The following is a 26,354-nucleotide window of genomic DNA, read 5'->3' as shown; positions in this document are numbered from 1 at the left end:
ATTATGTTTCTTAAAAATAAAAGCAGAGCGGGCCAAACAACTGCGCTTTATGGGCTTTTTAGAGGCTAGGGATGGATACTTGAACAGGGCAGGCGCAGTGAATTATGACCAAGTAATGAGAGCCAAGAAGCGCCGATGGCCCACAATATCAGCTCGCGTGTCTCAAGTGCATTGCTGCACAATTTACGCGGCCGATTTTAATAAATTCAATGACTCCAATTTGTAATTAGACGCTGGAGGTGCGCTGCGTGCTTTTAATTGTTTTGCAGCCATCCTTGGTTGCCTTTTGGCGCAACGGTTACGCTTGACCCCCGACGCATCGAGCGGTCCGGAGGTCAGCCGCGTGCCCATAACGCCCCAGAAAGAGACGATCAACGATCGACGCCCGACACCCGACGCCCATTGCGATGCAATTTCCAGCTTACAGCTTGCAACTGCAATTGCAGATTAAACGAGACGATCATCTTTGTTTATATGATAACTGGTATAATTTATTTGCTTCAGCTTGTGAAAAATAGCTATAGTTTATTAAATGTATATAATTAATCAAGTTCATTTTCATTCCTATTTCGTAGGAATATGCTTCTGTTTCTTTAAGTTCATTGCATACGGCCTAGATGTTAGAAAATGTTTCTGTGTCTCTCTAAATGACTTACAACTAATTAAATAAACAATATGTACAATGGAGCTATAAAATACGTTTTCTATTTGCTTGTTTCTTGTTTTCTTTTTATATATTTTGTGTGTGTGTGTATGGTGTGTGTTTCAAGTCTTGGAGCTCTTAAAAGGATGCATAGTTCTTAAAGTTGAATTTTGAATTCCTCTGTGCATGGCCGCAGAAAAAGTAAACATAAATTAATAAGAATTTGAACAAAGCATTTGGGGTTTTAACAATTCTGCCGTATCGTAGGATATATAAAAATAAATAGCCTTTTGCTTCGATTTGCAAAACAATAAAATTATATTTTTAAGTTTGCTTCACATTTCGCGGAATTCTATTAAATATATATTTACTGACTAGCAGTTAAAAACGAAAAAGTCATAGAAATAAATAAAATCAATGCAAAATGCGCTTTGCACTTAAGTACGTAAACGAAAACTCTCTCATTAAATTGACTAATAAATTGATTAATGTTATACAAATATGATTTGTGTGTGTCTCTGTGTGTCTGTGTGTGTGTGTGTGCAAATGGAAGACTTTGCGATTATTGTTGTTTTCACTTAAAGTTTACAACTTTAGCTAGCCATTAAATTACATATTTATGGTTTAATTTATACAATAGGGCATTCTCTCCACTCCGATTTGCTTGCATGTGTTTGTGTATTTTCTTATTTTTTTTTCTGAAAGCTCATTTGGTACAGCAATTTTGCAGTTGAAATGCAATTTATTTAGCATAAATATGTATGTGGACCGCTGATAACTAACTGGCGTCGTGCATTGCGCTGCACGGCAACACTGGCAGCAACATGTTGCTGCTGGGCGAGTTTGCTGTTGCTGGCGGAGCTGCGATATCGCTGCCCTGATTGCTGTGGCTGCTGCTGCTGCTGCCGTTACTGCCGCCATTAAAGATCTCCGACTTAACGCTGCAACTAGTTGTGCCTGATGTTGCTCCTGCTCCTGCTGCTGCTGCTGCTGGTGTTGCTGATGCTGCTGGTGCTGCCCCACCCGTTTGCAGTGCCAGCATTTGTTGCGCCTGCGCAACGCATGCAACACACGGGCACGGCCCGCCCAATTTCTTCGCCAATATGGAGCGCAGCTTGAGAGCCGGCCCCAGCTTCATGCCCAGCGAGTTAACCAAATGATCTTCGGTTAAGAGCGGCAGGCCAGTGCCATCGATGGACTGATCACGAAATGACTGCAACGAGAAGAGAGCCAAAGAGAGAATTAGTTTGGTGTCTTCGAACGAGTCTGCAGATTTATGGTCACCATGAGCACATGCACAGTGGTTTGAAGAATGTAAAAAAAGCTAAAACTTTAAAGTATAGTTAGGATTTGATATAATTTAAAATTTCATAGATAACAGCTAACTACAATACCTATAACTCAATTTCACATGACTTGATATAAATCTCATCAAATTTTACATAATCTAGGCCCACTGTACTAACTACGGCTAGGCGCAGGGCACCTTGCAGTTTCCTTCATTCTGCATTCTGTTTTTTGGGTGCGAGTGTGTGTATGAGTGTACTTGTGATTAATGCGCGTCTTTTAAAATTGTTAATGAAAAACGATTTTAGCCAAAGCTGCCTGACTTGGCTGCCGCTTGGTGCAGTAGCATTTTCATATTTGCAACGCACGATCGATTGAAAGTGGGCAGAGAGTGGGCAACCCATTTCCCTCCTCCTCTTCCTTCTTCGAGCTGATCTCCACTGCCACGCCCCCTGCTGCTGCTGCCTCTGCTGCTGCTGCTGCTGCTGCAAACTCCCCTTTGGGCAAAACGAAGCTCGCGCCACATGAGATTTCTATTATAGATTGGCCCTGATTGAATTCCACGTAGCTCTCTTCAACGGGGGCCAACCTGTTTCCGCGGCAGCTGCCGATGTTGCTGCCGTTGTTGTTGTTCTGCTGCACTGCTGCTGCTTGGACTAACAACTGCCACTGTTTTTTGCTCCCCAGCAGTTGCCCCGTGTGTTATATTTTTTGCTTTGGATCCGCTTTGGACACGCCTTTATCGGGCTGCCCCTTTTTATGGGCGAGAGCAGCCACGGCTGCAGCCAAATCGATTCGATTCCGGGCGGCGGGGGTCATCTCTATATATAAGGGAGGGTCGGCCAGCCCGGGCAGCTCAGCGTTGCAGCGATGTGGCGGATGCGGATACGGCTACTCTCTGGCTACCTGGTCCTGCTGGCCCTCGGCCATCTGCCGGAGCACGGTGTTCTGGGCCAGAAGTACTACATGAATTTTGCCTTCAACAACAATAACCCGGACGCAGAAGGTGGCGGAGGCGATGGTGGTGCCATACCTCCTGGTGGTGGCGGTGGCGTAGGTCAAGGATCCCATGAGGGTGATGCCCATCAATCGGCTGGCCATGACGAAAGCGCTGGGAAGGAGGGTGCACATGATGATGAACACCATAGCGAGGGTGTTACGGATGATGGGGAAGCTAAGGGCGATGAGGAACATAAAGAGGACGAGGGTTCCCATCATACGGAAGAGAATAAGAGCGAGGTCCACGATGAAGACAAAGGTCATGATGATGATAATGATGATAGCGACAGCAAGGACGCTAAGGATCGGCGCGAAAAGGTGGAACAAAGTGAAAAGATGCAACGCAAAGATCACAGCCATCACAGTAGCTATGAGATCAGTATCGACGACAGCTTCGGCGGACGGTACGTGCGATCGATATACGAGAGCAGCGAAAGCCACGGCCATTCCGGCAGCAATGCGGGATCCAACCAGCGGGATAATGGAGCTCGTGAAAGCAGCCAAGAAGGTCAAGAGGCCCAGGAGGGTGGCCGAGTACCAGTAGGGGCTTTACCAATGGCTCGCAATGTGCCCGATGCGGCGAACCATGGATCTATGGAAGCCAAGGAGGATGACTACGAGGAGATCTAAAAGTAAGTCCCTGAATCGGACCAGGGCCCAATCTTCTAGACTAAAACTATCTTCGTTCTATCTATCAACAGTAAGGTTTGCTTGAAGGACTTTGGAAAGACGCAGCCACATCAATTGATTTTATCATTAAAATGACAATAAAATTTAAATACCAAGAAAATTTAACTTAATGAGTTTAACTGTGGCCAAAGGCAGGGATTCTTAAAAAAAGCTAGGGGCCTTTAGAAGGTTAAATAAGACGAAGGTATAGTTCTAGATGGTTTTTTATTACGGCTTTGAGGACTTAAAAAATGTATAACAGTGTGGTCAGAGGTCTTTAATTCAGCAAGGATACGGCTGCGACTTCTAGAAGTTTTTAAAGATTTGTATTTAAACTTGGCTTTGAAAATTCTACACAAAAATGAAATAAATTTTGTCAAAAGTAAGTCCAAGTTTTAATGTATTTGTATTTGATTTATTGATATTATTATTATAAGTATGTAACTGTCTATTTTCTTAATTAAAATTTCCAACTTGCTGTTGAGAAAGTGTGACATCAATTACGGTCTGCCCCTCTGTAATCATCATGCACATCGAATCTTATACAAATTGATTTCCATTATATTAAAATATTTAATCAGATTGGTCACAATCGAATATGGCGAGGATATAAAGGGAACCCAGCTACCATAGACCGACCTTCACTCCGGTTCCGGTGAAGCTGAAGAGAGTAGCTATGCTGATTCCCTGCCTCTGGACATCCCTGCCATTGATTGTCCTGGGCCAGACGTACTACATGAGCTTTATATTCAACAACTATGGAACCTCTAGAATAAGTGCACCGCAGCTTGGTTTCGAGGGTACATCGAATCACAAAATGGATGGAGGAAATCCAGAAATCAAATCTAGAGAGCATTCACGCGAAGAAGAAACTCTGGAGGTTAGCTCGTTGGAGCATTCACGGGAGTCCAAGAAGATCTCAAACAGTAAGAAACGTAGGGAGCAGCAAACTCTTGAGTTGAGTTCCGAAGACCATTCGCAGGAGAACCATCATAACTCAAAATCCGATGAAAACAAGGACTCCACCGATTCGGATGAGACGTTAAGATGGTCCACGACATCTAAAGTAAAGACTACAACTTTGAAGAGAAAAACGAAAACAACGACAAATGAGACTCCCGAAATGCCCACTGAAATCACAACAGAGTCTACAAAGGTCACGGAAAACGTTAAAGAGAAAGCAGAAGACATGTCAAGGAAAGTCCCAGAAGAATTTTACACTGAGAACCCCCAGGAAACCAAAGAGACACTCAATACAGATCTACTAGAAGCCACGACGGATCAACAGCAGAACCCGGATGAAGTTGTGGTTCCTGCAAGAACTTGGGAGTCAGTGACACCTCATCCCAGTGAATTCTTTGATTACCCTCTGGCCACGTGCCACGAGGACATGGATCTGCACGAGGTGTTTGGGATTAGACTGGAGCGAGATCGTGGCTTGCCCTCCAAGGTATTGTGCAACTTTCAGAACAGCTGGGGAGGTCCTTGGCTCCTGATGACGCGAATAGAGCTTCCAGTGCGTATTCATTTGCGTCACTGGTACTTCGGCTACATAACTCCGGACTACAAGGATGTCAACATTAACTTTCTGGCCCTGGCCCATATCATGAACTCCATGCGAACGGCCATGCTGATCATTGGCCAGGACAAGAACAACAAGTTGGTCTATAATCTGTATGATGACGTGGTTATCTCCGCTTTCAATGATCTGTTCATGTTGCGTAAGGCCGAGCTCGTGGCGGCGAATACCACGGAATTGCTTTTTGTGTCCGTGGGCAAGGTGATGAGTACGTTTGCAGGTCGAAATCGATCCTGCCCCTTGCAGGTCCTTGGCAGCTGGTGGGGCCACAATGCGGTGCACGAAATGTATGACGGATTTTTCTGGTAAGAATAAGTTTATGAATTTCAAATCATTTTTGATCTCCTTTCTTTATTATATGTTCTTAGTTCCTTTCCTACGGATCGGAATATTTCAGTGCCTGGCTATGTGGCAATTTTCATCAAACCCAGTTTGTTTCCCACGAATCACACGGCTCTTTACAACCACCCCATATCCACACGACGGCCCTGGAAAACCAATTACAGAACCGATGCACTAAATGGGACTCTTAAAAATCCACCGAACAAGAAGAGGAATCAAGCTTCAGATTGGGATCGCAATAAGCTTGCTGTCCACAAGGAGCTGGCACGGCGTGTCAGGATCTTTGCGACCATCGACAGGCTGCGGATGGAGGAGGGCATGCGTCACAGGGGCATAACGTAGCAGAAGGAGGGGTATAGAATTAGGGGTGCGACTTCATCATTACTCAAGAAGGGGAAAAACTTAAGTTTAGTAGGTATTAAATTCACTCATTAGCTTAGTTAGTTTAAGTTCGATGTTGTAAAGATATTTATATAATATTATCTAATTTCCCATTACATTATGGTACTACTTACCATAGAGAAACCTATCCAACAGACCCAATGCAGTAGAAAAAAAAGTTAAAGGAAATAATCTAAACGAGCTAAAAACTAAGCAAAGACCGAGTACTAACCGGAAATTGGTGGCTTTTACTCCTATGAGCAGCTCTCAGACTCTGTCATAATTTTGCTGGGACAAGGAAGAGAAGGGAGGGAGGAGCTTTGATTTGGGTGGCTCTGTGGTTATGGTTATGGTCAGCCAAGTGCATTCTAAATTCTGTGCCAATAATTGACAGAGCCAACAATAGCAGCAACAACATGTTGGCATTAACTAGAGCCCAGGAAATGGCCAGAAAGCAAGGAAAAGAGCACAACTTGGCCATAACAATACGGGCCAAAAACAGATTTGAATTGTGGGTCTCTCTGGCACGGCCCGGTTCGGCACGGCTCTTGACTTTGAACTCCTTTGGCAAAAGAAAAAAAAACAAAACGAGGAAAAAGACCAGGGCCGAGGCCATCTGGAGATCCATACACGCAATGTAATTGGACTCCAGGTCTCCAGTTGAAGGCAATTTAAGACAAGAACATAGGCCACGAGGAAAATGGGTGGAAAATATGGAAATATGCAAATCATTTGGCTGGATCAAACAAAAGACTTTGTTAGCGTCAGAAGACCTAGTTTAGTTTGATATTTTCACTATAGCACGCTAGTCGCTGCTAATATTAATGAGTTAAACAGTCTGATAGCCTTTTCGCAGCTCATATCTGTTTGAGGGACACAAAAGATACACGCTTCTTGATTGAATATTTACATAAGTCGAAGAGTCTTCAAATATTTGCCAAGAAATCAAAGTGTTCTTGGCCACCAACACGGGAGATACCCATCTTTGAGCCAAACCCAAGCTCAAACTCAAATCAAATTCTTTTGGTCTTCAATCTAATTAAACTTTATAGTCCAAGTTTGGCCAAGACTGGGATTGCTGTCTCGGCCAGATAAGCTTGTTGGCTTGTTGGTGACCTGAGCTGACCATGGACAAATGGTTAAATATCAATGAATGTCCAAGATCAATTTGCATACGTAGCCGAAAGATTCGTCAAAAGTTCGCCTCATTTTGATTCGGAGCCTGAGCCCGGGTTAAGCCAAAGAACTCGTAAATATTTTCTCGTTTTATACGACTTTGGCTGGGCTCAGCCTTTTCTTTCTTTAATAGAGCCATAAAGTTTAAGCCCAATAAAGTTATTTTGTTGCGCAATATTTACATAGAACTCAAGTGGGTTTCAATCATAAAATAGCCACATAAAATTGGTTCCTGTTTTGCTTTAAAATATACGGATAAGCCGGAGATAAGTTAGAGAATAGACTATCGGAAACTTATGACAAACCAATTTCTTGAAATTTTTGATGAGTTTGAAGATTTATGACAGGGTCAAAGACAATATAAACATTATTATTTAAGTACTTTGAAATAATAAAATGCCTTTCTCGATATTCCAGTCACGCACCCATCTCTAATATGCATATAAATGGAGCCGAATTGAATGAACGAGCATCTGGGGATAATCTCAAGCCAAGCTTTGGAATTTTTTGTGCAAAATAAATTAATAGCAGGGTCAGCGTATGGCGCGTCAAATGTGAAACGTGCCAGGTCCTCATCCTCAACCTTCCTTCGGCCATCTTCAGACTTCAACCAAAAAAAGTAAGCCCGAAAACCCGAATCCAACTTTTTGCCCAAAAGACACATCACACTAATAAGCAGCTACAAAAGTGCTTCTGGCTGCTTCTGGTCACCCAAATGGACAAACTTCTCTCATTCCCCGTTCCACCCCCCTCCAAATACATTTTAATTTGAAGAGCCGAGACTGTGCAGCGAAAAAATGAATTCTACCCGGATTGCAAAAGTGGGGGGGGGGATAACTCTGCCCCAGCCCAATTGTATTTCTGGGCTCAATTTAGTTGTACGGATTTTGACCTGCTTAACCCTAAAGCCAGCCAAACAACCAGCCACCAAATGTTGAGTTGCCGAGGGAGAAAGATCGCCCGTACTGTACGAGGGGTTGGGGGAGGGGACTGAAGGGAAGACAAGAAGCGAAGACAACAATTTGAATTCTAAATTGAACAGCTTTTTGTGCTACCTATGCCCGGGAGCTCGCCCAGCCGCCAGTTGAGTGGAGCGCTGATCGCAGAACGTGGGCCGACCTGCTGCCAACTTGCAGAGGTTGAAGCTGTTGTTTCTTTTGGCTTTGGCTATGGCTTTGGCTTTGGGTTTAACTTTGGCTGAATCCCAAGTCTGAGGCTGGGCCTGAGCCACCGTCAATTGCGCCCAACTACCTACTCATTGTAATTCTTCATGTCTGGCCACGTCCCGGTCGGGGCCAAAAGCAAAAGCGAACCGAAAGAGCTGGCCAAGACTGAGCCAGAGACGGCGACCTGATTGCCGGCAGTGGCAAGTACCCAGTTCCAGTTGCCCATCAGCAACCTTTGGCTTGGTTTGCTCGTATCGGTGGCTGGGCTGCCCACCTAAGACAAAAAAGTGACATTGCAAAAAGGGTGTGCTCGAATGGGAGTTACCTAGTATACATTTTTTCGAATACTTTTTTTGAAATTTAATAAAAAAGTTGATTAAACTTATAATTATAAAAGTTCTAATGATAGTAATGATATAACTATATATAATAATGAAAATGTGCCCAAAGACTCAGCTACTGTATATACCCTTCCCAATCAAGCAACTTTAAGGGGTACTGAAAAGTTGACTTGTTGGCTTCACCGGCGCGGCTACACTTCACTTGTGTCTTTGGCTTTGATTTTGGTACCGAGTATTTAATGATATTTTTCTCTTTTTATTCAGCCCAGCAAACCAACAATTACGCTTAATGCCAAACATCCTCTGCCGTCCGACTGTTTGGCTGTCCCAGCAACCCAGCTTCCAGCTTCCAGCTTCCCAAGTGCGGTGGCTGTGGTTTGATCTTGTTACGCATTCGAGGCTCTCTCTCTTTGGCTCTTGGAGCAATGACTACTAGGTGGCCCCGGCCTTTTGGATTGTATTCTGGAATCTGTATTCTGGCATGGGGATCTGCAATCTGAGGTAGCATTTGATTGGCATGTAGAGCAGAACAGCCTAAGCTAGTTGCTATCTGTCTTGCCAGATAGTTCCTCATCGGAGATTGGCAAAGGGCAGTAACAGAGTCCTAGCAGCTAGCTTTCCATCGAAAGTGTTGGAAATTGCCAGGTTTGTCCCTCCTCTGATTGATTTTCTTACAAACTATCCATCTTTGATCTCAGAAAACTGTATTCTATATCAATCACCGAAACTCTTTCAACAACAGCGCATCGAAATTGCCCTCTTATTATTTAAATAATTTAATAAATTATTGAACACCCGCCCTGGGGCCGGGTAATGAAGTCGGGCTCTCGCTCTCGACTTAGACAGATGTAATAAATAAGTTTTAGTTTCTTTTTTTTATTTCACAGCTACTGCCGCTGGCTGAGAAACCCAGAAACTGGGACAGTGGGCGAGTTGTGCAAATTGCTGATAAATGTTTGGATAAGAAAGGAGCTGGTGTGGGGTTATTGTTAAGTCTTGGTTTTTAGGGAAAGTGAATTTAATATAACAAAAGCTTGTAATTAAGGAATTGTCAGCTAAACTAAAAATATTGCTAAACTAAACATATTGCTCTCAATATATTTTAATCTATAATCAATATTTTAAAAATAATTATTAAAATTCTCCTTTGATATATCAGATTTCTATCATCATATCAGCCTCTTAGCTTCCACCCACTGTGCACAATGGGGCCAGCTGAGATATTACATCTTAAGGTCGAAATATTAGCAAATTTTATTTGACCCGCTCACCGAACGAAGCCGCCGGGGAAACAATAAAAAAAAGAGGGCCAGCCAATCCAATCCAAAGAGGGGGCGAAGGAGAGCTGCTGGCCTGGCAAAGGAGGATGAGGAGCTGGGGCTGTTAATTTCGCTGCAGAGAGCGGTAGGCACATAATCAGTTTATTTTGTTGCTTTGGTTTCCTTGCAGCAGCAGCAGCAGCAGCAGCAGGAGCAGGAGCTGAAGCTCAAGAAGAAGAAAAAGTGCCCCGGGTTACACGCCAAAGATACAATTTTAGATTATATGGCCAACTGCGCGCATGCGCATAATAATAATGCATGCAACAAGACGAAGACGACGACGATGGCGATGGCGACGAGTAGCCAATTGCAGGCAAGGCTCCACTCTGCTCCTCTCAAGACCAAAAGCGGGGTCGTCTTTGGGCCTCCGCTTTGGCTTTGGCTTCCTGTAGGGGCACAAAAAAGGCGTGCAAGTGGGTATAATCATCATCAGCTTTGATAACACACCACGAGCGACGTTGGCTGCAACGACCTGACTGGGTCCGAGGTTTTTGAAGACCCGGGACCTGAGACCCCAGAGCGCAGAGCACAGAGCTCAGACCCTAGACCCCAGACCCAAGACCCGGCATGATCTGCTGCTTGGCATTTGACTTTCGGGGCAACTTCTCTTCTTTTTTCGCTCTTTCTGGTTTTGGTATGGGTATGGGTATGGGTATGGGTATGGGTGCTTCCAGTCATGCGCTGACTTCAACTGCAAGTCCGAGTCTTGACTTTGGTTCCGAGGTCTCTGGGGTCTCAATGGGGGCTGCTGCCTGACTTTGCTGCTGCCGAAGCTGCTGCCTGCTGACTGTCAGTTAAATGGCAGCTCTGTTGCCGTGGCCACCTTATAACCTCCCGCCTGGTGCACATTTCATCTAACCTCTGCTCCAGTCCGGCGAGCACAGTGGGACAAGGTCCCTTCGAAAAGGCAGGATGTGAGGGTCCATAAAAACTATTTAAACTTAAAGTAGTTTGCTCTTGAGGGGAAACACGTTTGTTTACTGAATAAGTACTTATTAAAATAAGTTAATAAATTCGTAAAGAATGTTAAAACTACCAAATGTGCCTCATAAACTTAGAAAGAGAATGAGGAAAATGGAGAGCCTTGCAGGTCTCCCCCCGATTGCGATCATTTGCTTTCGTGCTGTGATTTCTGCCCCCAAACCCTCGAAAGAACACAGCTTTTCTTTCAATATAGGTGATTGTTTGGATCCTGTTCGGTGGTTCTCTTTTCTTCTAACTGCCACAGCAGGTCGGCTTTGGCCGGCTCCAAGGCCCAGAAGCAACATCATCAAGCAGACGACATCATTATCGTGCAACATTATCAAAAAAGAAAGAAAGAAAAAAAAAAACGCCAAACGCGAGGCAAGAAATTGCTTGTCTTTGGCCAATTTTTTTCGTACTTTTCGTAGGCGGCCAAAAAGTGGAAGCCACAAAAAGGGGCAGCCAGCGAAAAAGAGGGAAAAAAAACCCCTGTGACCGGACCAATATATTGAAATATGGCGGTAAGCGGGCAATTTAAATGTGGCCCCCGCAACATCTCCACCCGCTGCTGCACGGAATGTGGTTTTAAGTAATTCATGGATTAATGGTAGCATATTGGTCTTGTGGCATGGTTGAGGGTGAGGAGGAGTAGGCGGAGGAGGAGAAGTTGGTTGCCACTGCCGCTGTCTCTTGAGTGAATGGTCGTGTCTGAGGCCGAGACTAAAACTGCTGTCTGTCTTTCTGTCTGCGGGGCCTTGGCCGTGGTAAGAGTAGGAGTTGCATGTTTAGCACGTGCCTTCGGTTCCTCTTGTTGCACACTCAAATGTTGCTGCTGCTCGTGTGCGGTAGTTGCTGCCGTTACTGTTGCTGTTGCCGTGGCTGTTGCTGTTGCTGTTGCCGTTGTTGATAATGCGTTGACCGCCAACGCCGCAAACTAGATTGTTACGTTTATAATCATTAGGCAAGTTGGTGATTTGTTTTCCTTTTCCTACATTTTTTTCTGGCATTGATTCTTTGGGCTATGAAAGTTGTTGGTTGTTGCCACAAAAGCACCGTTAATATGAGGTTGCCAGGTTTTAGTACGAAAGTGGAAATGAACTGCAGGCTTCCTTTTGGTAGCTAAAAGGTTTTGAAATCTGTTAAGCGGCTGCTCTAGTTTTGAATTTCAAGTTTAGTTTATCGAAATAAGCTAAGAAAACTTTTTGACTTACTTTAAAATCCCATCAAATATAGCTTAAACTCAACTTTACCAATTAAAACTCAATCAAACCCCTTTTAGTTACGTCACAACTCGCTGAGCTCTTCAATTGGAATTTTCTTTCACATCTCTGTCATTCGGCTTAACCGAAAATTAATTTAAATTTTTGTTTTTGGCTCATAACGCCTCGTCATATTTCCTGTAGAAAGAAGAAAAAAAACCCAACTCACCGGCCACATAACAAACAACACTTTTCGCCGTCACACTTGCACACTCACACACTCAACGAGAAACCAACAAATTGCATTTTAATGCAACTTTCCAAATCAATTTTCAAAACCAAACAGAGATCGAGGTGCATTTCCCTTTTGGTAAAGTCGAGGCGCAAATAGATAGAGATATGGCCAGAGGGATATGGCGGGGACTTGGGTCGGAGTTAGCCACAAGAGTGCCTGGCCAAAAGGCCAATATAAAAATAAATAAAACTTAAGTCAGCCATGTGACAGTTATGGATGAGAAGGCTGCACTCCAACCGGGCAGCGGAGGCAGTGGAGGCAGCAGAGTCAGCCCCGATTCCAAAGTCGAGATCCGGACTTGGAGTCCCGTGGCCTGAGCCAAAGTAACGAGTTGACTAAGCGATAAAAAATCTAACTTTAATACGAATTAAGATAAACAAATAATGAGAAGGGGAGGGTAGTGGCAAATGGGAGCGGGCTTTGTATCTATCTAATCGAATGATGTTTGCTGTTGGCAATGGAGACCTCCAGGCCCAAGCTCAAGTGACAAGTGCGAGCCTAGCTGGGGCTTTTGACATTTGCTGAATATGAGACTGCGACTGCGACTGCAACTGCGACGAAGATGATGATGATGATGACTACGTGGATTTGCAGTCGTTGTTTATGTTTACTCGAACGATGAAACCTTATGCCTAATAATAGGGTCGACTTTGAAATGCATACGAAACGGGCAGTGAGAGAGATACTGGGTACTGGGTACTGGAGACATAGTTCGCCTCGTTGCTTTGTCGGGGGCGTTAGCCACGGTGCAAAATGTAGAGCTGGGGAGTTGATCTCCATGTTGCCGATGCTTGACATTTATGTGAACCCAGGTAACAATAACACGTTAGTGTACCACCACCGACAGAACGACACGAAACCAAAAACAGAATACAAGCCGAAACCAAACCAGAGCCCAGAGCCGGAGATCCAAGAGATCCCCAGCGAGATCGTCGTGGGCAAGCAGGCAAAGTCAACTCGTTCGAGTCATGAATCTTATGACGCCTACGTGTACTTTTGGCATTTGGCATGTCAAATACAATAAGTACTATGGGGAGCCCCAGTGCCAGAGATCACTGGCTGCGAGTACACCCATTGGGCCCAAGATGGAGCTGGAGCTGGCTAGCGGAGCCTGCGATGGGTTCAAGACTCTCGGAACTGCGTTGGCCGTCGCCGCTGCTGCTGCCGCTGCGTTGACTTCTTTCTGACAGCTTCGGTCTTTCGGGTCCGAACTCGTTTTGGGCCAAGAGGAACATTCCTGGTCTGTCATTAACCGACAGAAACTAATTCGCTCCAAATAAGTTCAAGGCGGAATGCTGATAGATTGACAAGGCAAATGGGTTCTCAGATGTTTGGCCGAGCACCTCTTCTGCCACAATTTGCGAATTCGTTATCTTGAATTTCCTCAGAAATCAGATGGAGATGTGGGTAATGGCTTGATTTTGAACTTTTGATATTCTCAAGGGGTTAACATTGTATACTTATTTGAGGTCTGGTTTATTAATGACAGGTTGACATTTATGTTGGCAGAAATATTCTAAGGAAATAAATGTTAAGCAAAAACCCAAACAATCTGATCCTCAGAGAAGGCTGAAAGGTGCAATAAATAACCATTAGAGATTACTTTGAGCCCAACAGACTCACAATTACAATCCCATGACTTCCAATCTCCATCGTTGATCTGATCATCTTCTATCTATCAAATTTCTAAACTCCACCTCTGGCATTCCAGAGAACCAACCTACACCTGCTACCTTAGTGCACTTAATCAGCTAAAAGGGCGGGTCTGGAGCGGCTCCAAGAGAGCGGCTCCCTCCCGTAGCTCGTGTCGCTGATCACGCATAGAAATTATTATTGTACTTTAATATAGCCATAAATCTGAACATTTAAAATGCAGAAAATATCGCATCCTGCTGCGTTTGCCAAACCAGAATGCCGAGGATCGTAGCCAACTTATGACTTCATCTGCATTTTTATGGCGAATGCCCTGGCGATAATAAACCCTGGCAGGGATCGAGCCACCCATGCGTGCTCCTAGATGAAAGGGGGTGCCAGCCAAGGGAGAAGGAGAAGCAGTCTCACTGTGGCAATATCAATAACACTTGCAACTCTGTCCGTCGCCGTACGACTGCAACATGATGCGACAACGTTGTTGTCGTCGTCGGACAATGTCACTGAACCAGTTCTCAATGTCTTCATATAGATTTCCACGGCCTGCTAGAGTCAACCTCTGCACTAAATATTTACAACCTCCACAATATCTCAACGACCGACAACGACGACGACGACAAAAAAAAACAGACTAAAAAACGAGGAAAAAACAGTAACAGAAACGAGGCTGGCTGGTCTTTTCTATCGCCTGGCCTGGCCTGGCCTGGCGGAACAAGTTCATGCAACTGCAGCAGCAGCAGCAGCCGCAGCACCACAAAAGGTGTTCAGGCGACCAAGACCGAGCCCAAGACCAACCAACATCCAACTAACAGCGACCAGCGACCAGCGGCCAGTGTCGTTGTGGCCATAAATTCAATTGAATATTACGCCAATTGCCTTTTTGTCTATCGCGAACCTCGTCGGGGAGGAGTCAACATGGTCGGCCTCCAAACTGGTTCCATCATCATCAGTTCGCTAGATTTGTTTTTATTTTTATTTTTATATAGTTTTTTTTTTTTAAGCAGATTTAGTTCATCTTTGAATGTACGCTAAGCCGCTTTCGGCGTGCTAATTAGACGACTTTCAAGGCCCCATCTGCGCTGGCTAATATGCATCAAAATGTGTCAACACCCAGAGCTCGGGGTCCTGCCATTCCGTCCGGCTTAATTGTTAGCTCTTCGCGTAGATGGCTCACCTCGATTGAAGCGAACCTAGGCCATGTTTTCACTCCATTAACGCGTTGCGAAGTTCGGAGGCTGGCGGTGTGCAGATCCTGAACTGGGTCTGGTAATGATGCCTGACGTTGACCGATCGTCGACCGCAAAAGCCAACCATCCAGCCAGCTAGTCAAAGCCAAAAGCCAGGGGAAAAGCCAGATCGAGAGCAAGAGCCCGGCCAGGCTGACTGACCGATCAAAAGTCGTTCAACTTGCCGGAACTGGTCGTAAAGATCACCTGGCCACCATTCCAAGCCAGGCCGGGAGCTGCCTATGTGGAGCATTTTCCTCTCGAACTTGGCTAACGCTACTCGTACCTCTGGACCTCTGGAGTTTAACTCAAGACTGAATATCGCGTGGCACAATATTAATGGCCGCCAGAGAGTTCAGGCCAGCGATGGTGAGTTCAAATCCCAAAACATAGTTAATCTTGGCTGTCCAACATTTCGTTTGGTTTTCGGCGGGAAATCCTGAAGCTCTTCAAAGAATCTGCAGAAATAAACGATCTGCGAACTGCTACAGGGTAAATGAACTTTGACTCCTGCGATGGGGTTTAAGGAATGCCAGGGATTCCTGAGGTTAGGGTATATAATGATCGATTAATAACTTGAGAGTAATAAAAGAAGTCATAGGTACACTAAAATTCGTAGATTACGGCTAGTCAAATGTACTTTCTAAGGTCTTATATATTTGGCCCTGCCAGCTGGGCCATAAAACTCAATTAGCTGCTGCCAAAAGGCTCCTTTCTCCGGCAAATCTCTTGGCCTAATCAACTACAAATGGGCTAAAAGGGAGAGAATGTTATGTTTGGTTGGCCTACCTGAACGTATTCGGCGCATATATCAATTCCGCCTACGAAGCCGCACACATCGTCCACCGACCAGGAGTTAACCTCTTCGCTCTGCGCCTGACAGCGTCTTCTGGCCTTGGCAGCTCCTGTTCCGGCTCCTGATCCCGTTGGCGAACCCGAATTTTCTCCTGTTCCTGCACCCGCGTTACCAGAATTGATATCGTCGTGCTGTTCCAACGGTGGCGGGGATGGTGTGGATGTGGATGAGCCTGTGGTCGCTGTTGTTGCCGTTGTAGCCGTGGAGCTGGCACGACGCTCGGCCTTAAAACGCTTGGAGGCCGGCGGCTGGGAGCTCAAATCCAATGGCGCCGCCGACGCAATTGAGGAGCCACCGATGGGCGCCACTGTCGAAGAATCGTTGGTGGAACGTGGACTAGACTGCCGCGAAGCGTGATGCGATTGCTGTTGCTGCTGCTGCTGGCGTTGATGTTGCTGCTGCTGCTGTTGCAGCTGGGCCGAGTAGATCAGCGCGGGTGTAACAAATTGGGCAGCCTGATGCAGTGCGGCATTCAGAGTGGAACTGGAACGTGGCGTGCCCGCCGCACTCGCACTCGGCGACGAGGCATTCGACCCGGATCGCTGCTGTTTGCTGCGCAGAATTTCCTGGATTTCAACATCTTTAACAGCACGCGCCTGGAGAAGGAACAAGGAAAGAGAAGGGGTTAAGTTTCCTACACCTACTAGCCCAATTAAGTTAGAAACTCTCACTAATGGCCAACCATTATGGGTGGTCTTCTATCTGTTACTATTTTATAGAACTCACCAGCGTCAGCAGCGCTTGGGTGCTACTCATGTCTATCAGCGGCGGGAAAATGCCAGACGGGGGCACGAAGGGCAGAAAGTTGCTCATAAATGGCGAGACAGTCGCTGCTGCCACCACGGCGGCCATTTGGTTCTTGGCCTGTTCCGTAGGCGATGGGGCAGCAGGTGGTGGGGCTAGCTGCGACATAGACGAACCAGAAGCTGCTGCTGCCCCACCAACACCCACACCTGACACACCACCACCACCACCGGCCACACTAACTTTTGCCTCCTTGGGCAGACTGCTGATGGCAGCAGCATTTGCAGCTGATGTGGCCGATGGTGAGAGCTTCTTGGCAGTGTTGATTGTGTTGCAACTGTTGTTGTTGTTGTTGTTATTGCTGCTGCTGCTGCTGGTGCTGCTGGTGCTGCTGGCCGACTTGAGGGCGGTGCTTGGGGCAGAGGTGGCTGCTCCTACTGATCCTCCTCCTGCACTAGCCGCTGTCGCTGAAGTGCTAGCACTATTGTTGCCGCCGTCGAAGTAGGAATTGCGTCGCGTTGCATTGTTGCTGCAGAAAGAGAAAATGTTTTCAAGATTTGTTAATAACTTAAAAAATATTTAACTACATTTTTCTCTCTCTGTAAAGCTAAACGCTTAAGTTATTTTAAGGCCATCCAAAAACTTACTCATTGGGATTTGTGTTGTTGTACTTGGCTGCCAGGCATCGCATAAAGTCCGAATAGTTGCGGGAGGAGAAATCCGTGGCATTCGTTGTGGCAGCACCCTCTGTTTTGGCTGTGTTGCTGCTGCTGCTGTTGCTGTTGCTGCTGCGATGTTGCTGAATGCTATTTAGCAAATTCGTAGACAAATTGTGCAGCGGCATGTGTGTTGCGCCTGTTGCTGTTGTTGCTGCTGCCGTTAATGGGCCACTGGGCGGACTGAGGCGTTGTTGCTGCTGCTGCTGTTGTTGTTGCTGCTGCTGACTGGGGGAGACACCACCGCCGCCGGAACCGCGAAATGATGACGAGGAGGGCGTGGCGCTGCGAGATCTTCGAGAAGAGAAGCCAAAAAAAAGAAGAACATATGGATTAGTTATGTTAAAGACAACATTTAGCAGGTTTTGCATAAGTGGGAAACTATGACATCAGCGTGATATATTTACGGCATTCAAGTCGATCATTTCTCATAAATTTGCATTAATATTTAATTATCTGGAGATCTCATTCAGAGAGTCTCAAAAAGGTGTCGCATACAATTGGCTTATTTGTCATTCGGCCAGCATCTGAGCCAAGATCTCTTGGCTTATTTGACATGCTAATGAGTGGCTTCCGTGAGATCGGCTCTCCTTAAAAAGCTCTTTAAGCAGGTGTGACTACGATCAACGACTGGCTAGAGGAGGTTTGATAGTTAGTTAGTTTCAAAGGAGAAGTGGAAAGGCATTGGTCATAATGCGATTACAAATGTGATGTGACATGGGAACTGTTAGGCCAGGAGATTCTCTCCAGAAGGAGACCAGCAACTGCTATCCAAGTGAAAAAGCCTGGGAGAGTTCATTAGAAATTTCAAATTAAAACCGGCATACAGGTGGTATGTAATGTGATGTCACTTTAACTATCATTTGTAAGAAGTTAAGAAAGAAAGTTGTTTTCCAGATATAGAAAGTCCATGTTCCTGCTTCCCAACCCATTATTCTTTTGATAATTTTCAATCTTGTTCCGACGATCGCAGAACATTTCTCAAACAATTTCATTTTGGATGCTCTTTCTTCGATCGAAACGAAACAATTCATGTTAACCAATGTTGAGCATTTGTGGACTACAATCTGGCTGGCATGGCCATAACTCATATGCAACCAACGCCGGAGACATGCCACCAACATGGCGCATTCGTTGGCTCACTCGATATCCAGCCATTAGCCATTCCCAGAGCCTAGCCAACACGAGCCAAACGAAGGCTGCCAGGCAAGGCAAGGCTTGGTCGAAAAGGAAAATAATCAGCATAGATTTCTGGCCAGATCGGCAGTGGCAGCGGTCACCTCCTAAAGCCAAGCCATGCCGCAGCCAGTGGCAGCTGCAAGTGCCTGACTCTATTGCAGCTTTGTGTTGCATGCCAACTGAAATGTCAGTTTAGCTTTTCTATTTCAGAAATTTGGCTAATTTTTAAAGTTTATTCATTGATATATTTTTAGTGTTTATTTTAAAATAAAAATAATTTAGTTTCTTTTTAAAGATTTTGATAAAGAAAACTTTTGAGTTAAAGTATTTTGTAGAAATATCCCTTTCTTTTTTATATTTAACTTATATTTCTTAAAAAACAGGTCAGCACTGGTTGCATGCCACATGGCTAGGTGGTTGTGGCATGGCGGAGCCAGAAAAGAGTAACTCGTGCTGCACGTCGTCGTCGTAGACGCTGGTCGTTGGTCATGTCGTGTCGCTCTTTCGGAGGCTGCTGCACAAATTTATATATAGCAGCTTGCCGCCCAGCCTTCATACCGCTCCTCCTCCTCCTGCTCTAGCTTCTGCTCCTTTTTCTTTACCGCCCCCTGCCCGTTGTTGTTGCCATTGATTTATCGTGATCTGTTAGTTGTCGATTTTTTGTTGTTATTTTGTTCGCTTTGCCGGCTGGTTGTTGCCTCTGCTGCTTACAACTCTGTTGTTCTTTTTTGCCTCATTTTTTTGTTGTTTCTTTTTTTTTAGTAATTTTTTTTCGGTTTTGTTAAAAATGTTGATTATTGCAAATTGCTTTGGCGATTGGTAGCAGCTACTTAGTTGTGTTTTGTTGCTTGTTCTTGGCAATTGTTTGAACAGCAACCAGATCAAAAAATGGCTAAGAAAAAAAATGGTTTATGGTGGCGATTATGTTGGCTACTGCCCTGCCCTGCCGATCCCCCAAAGACTTTCCGACTTCCCAACTCTACCTAATCTCGATGTGTGTGTGTGTGTGTCTAACGGTTTGGCTGCTGCTGCTGCTCTGGTTGGCTTAGATCTTGAGATCAGTGGCATGCCTAATTGGTTTTTATTATACAACATGGGCAACATGTGCCCGCCCCGGTATGCAAATGGTGTCTATTGTTACGCCTACACAGAAACCGAAAAGTCCCTAATAAAAGTAAATGTATAAGAGTACAGTGTGGTACGAAAGTGGAGAGCTAAGATAGATATTTGATTTTACAAAATTTGACTTAAAATGTTATCCAAGATAATCCTATAACAAGAATTTATGAATAGAAGTCTCCCGATTAACAAAATAACCCTTCACAGACACTCTTAGTGTTTCGAAACGCACTGTCTGAATATATTTAAATGTTTTTAAGTTTCGGGGAGAACTTGTTGACGTATGTGACGTAGGTTCCGCCGAACAACAAATCAAGAAACAAAAGAGTTGGACAAATTATGATCTTATACTGCAAGCATTGGGAAAGGCCTAGAGTGGAGGCCCAACAAAAGCTTTTAAGACTCGCAATTAGAAATTCCACTCTGCAACTTATTAAGGCTTTTACAACCTTTGGCTAAAATATGCAAATAATCTAATAAATAAAATAGAAATATCAGCAAAAGGTCAAAATACAAACTGAATGAACAGCGATTTTTGTGAATGGACGTAAAGAAAATCAAGTTATTGGAAAGACCCACCTAGAAGAGCCAAGAATTTGCATTGAATTTGCATTAATTCTTCGATAGTCTCAATCTTATTTATAATATAAACATATATAATCTTAGCCCAGCCCTAAGACATTCATTTGTCAGTTCGTATTAAGGCATCTAAGGTATATCAAGCTGCCTTAATCAGCGTCCCTAATTTGTGGATAAACAATTATAAATTATGAAAATTATGCGGCTAATCCAATCTGCTTAGACGACCACCCCAGAGACCAGATGCGAATCGAAAAAACCGAAAAACCATTCCGCATCCACACCTCAGGTGGCGATAGACTAGCGTAGGTCTCATTAATATTAATATGGTTAGCCGTTCGGCCAAACCTAGTATCTATGTATCTTAGCGAGGCCTAAGGCTTGTTTAAGGTTTCTATTTGGCTTTGAAGATAAATTGCCTTTATTTATATTAGTAAATATATAATCTTTAACACCATTAATTTAGTTGCGCGTATTAATTGCTGTTGATTTCGCTTGTCAAATCACATTCTGTCTTTATCTTAGCCGTCTGCCGTCTGGGCCTTATTAATTTTTCGTCTTATTTGTATTTACATTTCAAGTTTTTCAAGTTGTTTTTCTTCTTGCCGGTTTTCTTTGCTCTCGGCTGTGGGTTCTTTGTTATTGCCTTCTTTTTGACAGCAAAAGCGTGCTCTTGTGTAGACACATTCGTGTTGGCTGGCTTTTTGTTTCTTGGTTTTTGATTAATTTACTTTTGGCCGCGAACAGAAGCCGCATCGATTTGGTTTCTTTTCGAGGTATTAATTTATTAAAATGTTAATTAATTTGTCAGGCGTCGACAGGCATCGAATTTGCCTGATAAATGGCCCAGAAACGAGTTCGAACTGGGACGAGGGAAATCTATACACTTCTTCCAAAATCAAAATGTCTGTGAAATTCTTGTGATTTAATACAAAAATATTCTCATTAAGTTTCATACTAAGAATATGTCCGACACGGAAGAAAATGAGGAAGCAGATCGGATGGACGGTTCTACCGGGGCAATGCCGGGGACTATCTTCAGCGCAATCTCAATTCTGCGACCGATCACCACTTCCCGTCCTGATCTCTCGAATGCTCCCTCGATTGTCATCTCTTTGCCCGATAGCCAAAGAGGGTCCATTCCCGAGGAGACACCGGAGCAGCGTCTGCGGCGCCGGATGAGATTCTTGGAGTTGCGGCGGGAACATTACAATCACTTGCATCACAGTGAGCAGTGCAACATGACGTCCACGGATGATGAAGATCACTCCCCGAATCCACCGAAAAGTCTGGCGGAGAACAAGCCCAAGTAGGAACTAAAAAACTGCATCTATATATTCTTAAATTTTATAAAGTTCCTAAAGCTGCGTCAAACGTTGTTACTTCGTACCTACTATCCACCCATACCTAAGCTGAATCATTTCTAAACGGATCACAAAGGTCAGGGTTATGTCACGAGTCTGTGAATCAGCGACCAACATACCATGGGGAACACTCACCTGGCAAATGAGCTGACGGTGAGTTCGCCGTTGTGGCTGCTGCTGTTGCTCCCTGGACTGAGCCGCTCCCTTTTGACGTTGTGGCCCAGATGCGGGTTGTTGTTGTTGTTGTTGTTGTGGCTGACTCGATTGATGGTTGCTAATGCTGCTGCTACTGTTGCTGTTGTTGTTGTTGATAGTGTTGTTGTTGTTGTTATTGTGTATGGTGACCATAGGAGCATCCTTATGATTCTCCATCTTCTCATGCTTGACCTTCTCCAGGAACAGAGCGGCGTAAGCCGCAGCAGCCACCGATGCCGAATTTGCATTGGTATTGGTGGTGCACGTTGTGGCGGAGGACGATGAGAGCGAGGAGGATGAGGAAGAGGCTGGTGCACCCAGATGGGTGGTTGTAGGCGTGGCGGCCTGACTAACCGCACCACCAGTACCTGTGGCCGCTTCACTCAGCTTCTTGGCACTGCTCTCGATGGCCCCATAACCGCTGAGCAGCAGCGATCGTTCGCTTAGCATTTTGGCCGTTTCCGCAACAGCGTTGGGGAATCTACTGGGGCTAACCGAGCGGCTCCTCCTGGCCTTCTGACCCAGCTGACGCAGATCACTGGCCAGCCGCTCGAGATGCTTCCGCTTGTTGGCTGTCGTAGCGGTCGTCGCCGCTTGCTGGTCCTCGTGGGTCGCCGGTTGGGCTGCACTGCGACCGCCCACAATGGCGGTGGTGGCCTTGGCTGGCTTCTGCTGCAGTATGTCGGTGGGTGCGTTACCTGGAAGTGGACAAAGAAGAGGGTAAGTTATTTTTGGAATGCTAATTTGTATCAAAATTAAATGTAAATCAGTTTTATTCTGATAAATCCCATCATAAGGTAATTTGATTTTGAATATCTTAAGTATATTACATAAGAAACCCCTTAAGCACACCTAGGAACACACTCGCAATGACACGCACCCATAGACTGAGCCCAAATACAATGTGGTGTAAAAAGCTCGAGGCTTGCGTCGCATGCAAATCGGCCAAAGGTTAAAATAACTTATAATATGTTAACAAAACCATTGACCTGCATCGTTGAACCCTTAAGCTAATTATCGGGGTGAGCCAGGGGGCGCGAAGTGCACATCAGCACTGCGTACAGTACGACAGAGTGCGATTTCGAGCTGTTACAGGGCCCCGGAAAACAACAACAACAACAACAAAAATCATTAAACAAACAAACAAACAGCAGCAAACCCAGACAGTCGCAGCAACAAAAGTCCATTCAAATGGGAAGTTAGGTGGCAGCCACAATAGTACGCATTCTAGTCAATGATAAGGGGCAGGTTTTTAGGGGTTAAATGAGAGGATTTCTGAAAGAAGAGTTGCTAGTTAGAGTTTATTTACTGATATTAACTAGGGAGTACTTGTTTTAGATATTAAGTTTAAGAAGAAGATAGCTTATAGTACGTATTACCAAAATCGGAACGTGACAGAGGTTCTTCTTTTGCTCTTCTGTATAGTTTTTATAGTCATAAATATCTAACTTCCGGGTGGGTTATATAAACTCAAATAGAGATAATATTGTTTACAAAAACTCACCCAAACCGACAATGTAATCACAGCAAAATCCAATATTATTATAGTTCAACTTTTATTGAAAATTCCCTTAACACTCCTTCAGTTAAACTTAAAAAAGTTAACAATCTGAGCCCCCGAAAAACAGCTAACTCTATATACGATTTATATATATATATAAAACACAAACACCAATCAAGATATCCAAAGACAATATATATTTTCAACTTTTATGATGTGGTTTCAACTTCTCTCCCTCCCAGGGCAGAGCAAACAAATTGTTTATTTACCTCCAGCTATTTATTCCCAATTTTGTGATCGTCAAAAGTTGATTATTTACTCTGCTTCGAACATAAATAATTTAATTGTAATTTAAATGGCGAAAATGAAAAAGCAAATACGTGTATAAATGCGTGCACAAGCATTGACCTTTAACTGCTGGAAGCTATCCATCCATTCAAACCCCCCCTAACAGTCAGTAGGTGTAAATTGATGGAAGCCACACCAGTCACCTGGCCATACCCATACTCATGCCCATGCCCATGTCCAGACTTGGAGCCACAGCCATTCGCTGGCATGTTTGTCAGCCAAAGCACACAGCATAAATAATTAAATGAAATATTTACAAGCGGAATTAACAACAATTTGTAGTTTTAAGCTCGTTACGATACCCACTATCTGAACCTAAATCAAAACAGAACCTGAATCTTGCCTAGAAATTGCATTGGTTTTTTCTCTGTTTTCTCTGTAGAACGAAAGCTTCCCTGCCGCTTGGCTTGATATCAAATTTCAGCCTTCGTTTTCAAGTCCAAAATATGCCTATATATATGCCGTTTAATAATTTCTCCGTTGTGCGTTATCATAAAATTAAGTTTATCATTGGTTAGCATAGAAATTAAGTTGAGCGTCTATATAGCAAAAATATATACAAAAGCCAGGCTAAAGTGGTTAGGCAGTGAGAGGCTTAGTCCAGTTTTAGATTCTGGGAATATTTTTACGAATATTAATACTTTTTTTTTGTATCAAATTTTCTTTTCTTTGCAGATATTTTTATAGGAATTTTTTTATAACCCTCTGCTCAAAGATAATCAGGAAGAAATACAGAATACAGCCTAAAAAACCCTTTCCTTTTATCTGTAAATTTAATTTCTGCGAATTTCTACTTTACCCCCATTTCATGCCACCTTCGTCCCACTGTGCACCCGATCGTTGGTCCGCTTCGTGCGGTCAGTTGGCTCCCCAAAGACCTCTGATTGGCATCGCTTGGTGCCAATGGTGCTAAGTGCCGAATGTCGAATGGTGAAGATCATAATGACGACTATGACGATGATGATGATGATGATGGAAGGCGGACCTGATAGGGCAACACGAGCTGGAGAGAGATAGGGGGTAGAAACCTCGACCCAACATGTGCCATGCGCGACACTGTTGACTTTTTCCAGTTGGACGTTATGGCTTTTTTTGTCCTCTTTCTTTTTTTTTTTGCCCCACTACTCAGGTAGTGTAAGTATCTGAGTATCTGTGAACGATCCGCACGGTGACAGGCCGCATTTCGGTCGCCGTTGGGTCGACAAGTGTCAATAGTACTAATAGACGAAGCCGCCGACATCGAAAACTTAGGACCGAGCACGTTCGCACCATAGAAAGTGGCGGAGCGCGGGTGCACAAAGTTCTCGAAGCGGTAAAGTTCATTGCCATTGGGTGCGATATGTGCTATATGTGTGACTTCAAGTACAAGTACTATATATATGTAGAAGAATTCTGGCAAACACAGCTGCCGACCTGTCATGTGACCATTTTTCATTTTTCATACTTCACCAGCAAATAACAAGTACGAGCTAGCTATGCAATATTTTTCATAATAATTACAATTGCGATAGATTCCTGACCCAAACAGCTGTCGTTGAAGGGTCACATACACGAGTGTCTAGACCTTGGGGTAAAAATCCCAAAATATATATATATAAAGGAGAAACCTCTAACCTCTGACGCAAGCAATCACCGATAGTTGATTTCGACCCTCGAATTTAACTTTCATGACAGGGCAGCGTGTGGTGGGTCCAATTGGGCAGAGCGGCTTATCAGCCGATTTTTATTATTATTTCTTTTGACCTCATTTGAAAACCAAATAAGCGCCGGCCCCAGCTGTCTTCCCCCTTGCCCTTTGTATGCAAACTCTGCTCTCCGTTGTTATCACATTCCCTGCCCCAAAAGAGCGACAGAGTTCAACCTTTGTTCCCAAATATGGTTCCGTAAGAGGAGTAAACATATATACGGGTATCAGTAAGTCAAGAAGGTAATGCTGATAAATAGGGTCTCTGGCTCTGGGGTTTGGGTTTTCGTATCAGGGCAAACGGGAATTGGGAGCGATTCGGGCTATCTACGGGCAGAAGGCCCTGAACCGATTTCGATTTGGCCTCTTCAATGGCTGACTCTTTTATTTCCCCTCTGTTTGTTTTTAATTCTATTTTGTATATTTGCAAGTTGTAGTTTGCGATTGGTTTATTGTGGAACTTTTTGACCCCTCAAACTGCTTTTGTAATAAAATAAAAGAATTCTTAGAAAGTTCAAAAGTCCAAATCTGAAACAAAAACAATTAATCGAGAAATGGCTGGCTTATCTTTAGGGTCTTTCCCAAACCTTGTGACGTTATAATTCCCAAATGGATTACAAAACTGCTCAAGTGGAAGCCAAAATCGATCAAAAATAAAAGTAATCATAGAGATTTGCTTCCAATCTACAGTTTAGTTTTGAATTTTCACCGATATTTACTGTTTGCTCTGAAAACTTAACCTTAGTTTCTATTCGCTAGCTGACTCTCTTTTTTTTGTCACATTTCTTATAGATAAACATTTATGGTGGCCTATCAGTATCTCTATCTGTATCT

The 26,354-nt window shown here is 44.2% G+C and overlaps 4 protein-coding genes across 4 annotated transcripts in view; 3 read left to right on the top strand and 1 right to left on the bottom strand.

Annotated features, from left to right (window-relative positions):
• Nucleotides 1–465: 465 nt before the first annotated feature.
• The window catches only part of LOC108111894 (platelet binding protein GspB), a 54,447-nt gene continuing 28,558 nt past the window's right edge, over nt 466–26,354 (bottom strand). Inside the window, 6 exon segments of the mRNA XM_017221547.2 lie at nt 466–1,856; nt 16,025–16,687; nt 16,818–17,364; nt 17,483–17,845; nt 21,928–22,040; nt 22,042–22,685. Of these exon segments, the coding sequence (XP_017077036.2) occupies nt 1,422–1,856; nt 16,025–16,687; nt 16,818–17,364; nt 17,483–17,845; nt 21,928–22,040; nt 22,042–22,685 (2,765 nt within the window). The 3' untranslated portion in view covers nt 466–1,421.
• On the top strand, nt 2,801–3,718 carry LOC108111929 (accessory gland protein Acp32CD). The gene is made up of 2 exons (XM_017221576.2): nt 2,801–3,561; nt 3,631–3,718. The coding sequence occupies exon 1, from the start codon at nt 2,801–2,803 to the stop codon at nt 3,557–3,559; it is 759 nt and encodes a 252-aa protein (XP_017077065.1). The 3' UTR covers nt 3,560–3,561; nt 3,631–3,718.
• On the top strand, nt 4,061–5,955 carry LOC108111238. Its single transcript, XM_017220644.2, has 2 exons — nt 4,061–5,482; nt 5,546–5,955. Exons 1-2 carry the CDS (start codon nt 4,275–4,277, stop codon nt 5,859–5,861), a joined length of 1,524 nt encoding a protein of 507 aa, XP_017076133.2. The 5' UTR covers nt 4,061–4,274; the 3' UTR covers nt 5,862–5,955.
• Nucleotides 20,284–21,828, top strand: LOC108111931. Its single transcript, XM_017221590.2, has one exon. The coding sequence runs from the start codon at nt 21,394–21,396 to the stop codon at nt 21,739–21,741; it is 348 nt and encodes a 115-aa protein (XP_017077079.2). The 5' UTR covers nt 20,284–21,393; the 3' UTR covers nt 21,742–21,828.

Source organism: Drosophila eugracilis, unplaced genomic scaffold (assembly GCF_018153835.1).
Source record: "Drosophila eugracilis isolate 14026-0451.02 unplaced genomic scaffold, ASM1815383v1 contig_534, whole genome shotgun sequence".
In the NCBI taxonomy this organism is placed as follows: domain Eukaryota; kingdom Metazoa; phylum Arthropoda; class Insecta; order Diptera; family Drosophilidae; genus Drosophila; species Drosophila eugracilis.
The sequence above is the reverse complement of the archived record's forward strand: the minus strand, read 5'-3'. Positions and strand labels throughout refer to the sequence as shown.

Coding starts and splice junctions, on each gene's coding strand:
- LOC108111929 (XM_017221576.2), top strand. CDS start 2,801: ATGTGGCGGATGCGGATACGGCTACTCTCTGGCTACCTGGTCCTGCTG.
- LOC108111238 (XM_017220644.2), top strand. CDS start 4,275: ATGCTGATTCCCTGCCTCTGGACATCCCTGCCATTGATTGTCCTGGGC. Junction 5,483..5,545: donor ATGTATGACGGATTTTTCTG/GTAAGAATAAGT, acceptor ATATGTTCTTAG/TTCCTTTCCTACGGATCGGA.
- LOC108111931 (XM_017221590.2), top strand. CDS start 21,394: ATGTCCGACACGGAAGAAAATGAGGAAGCAGATCGGATGGACGGTTCT.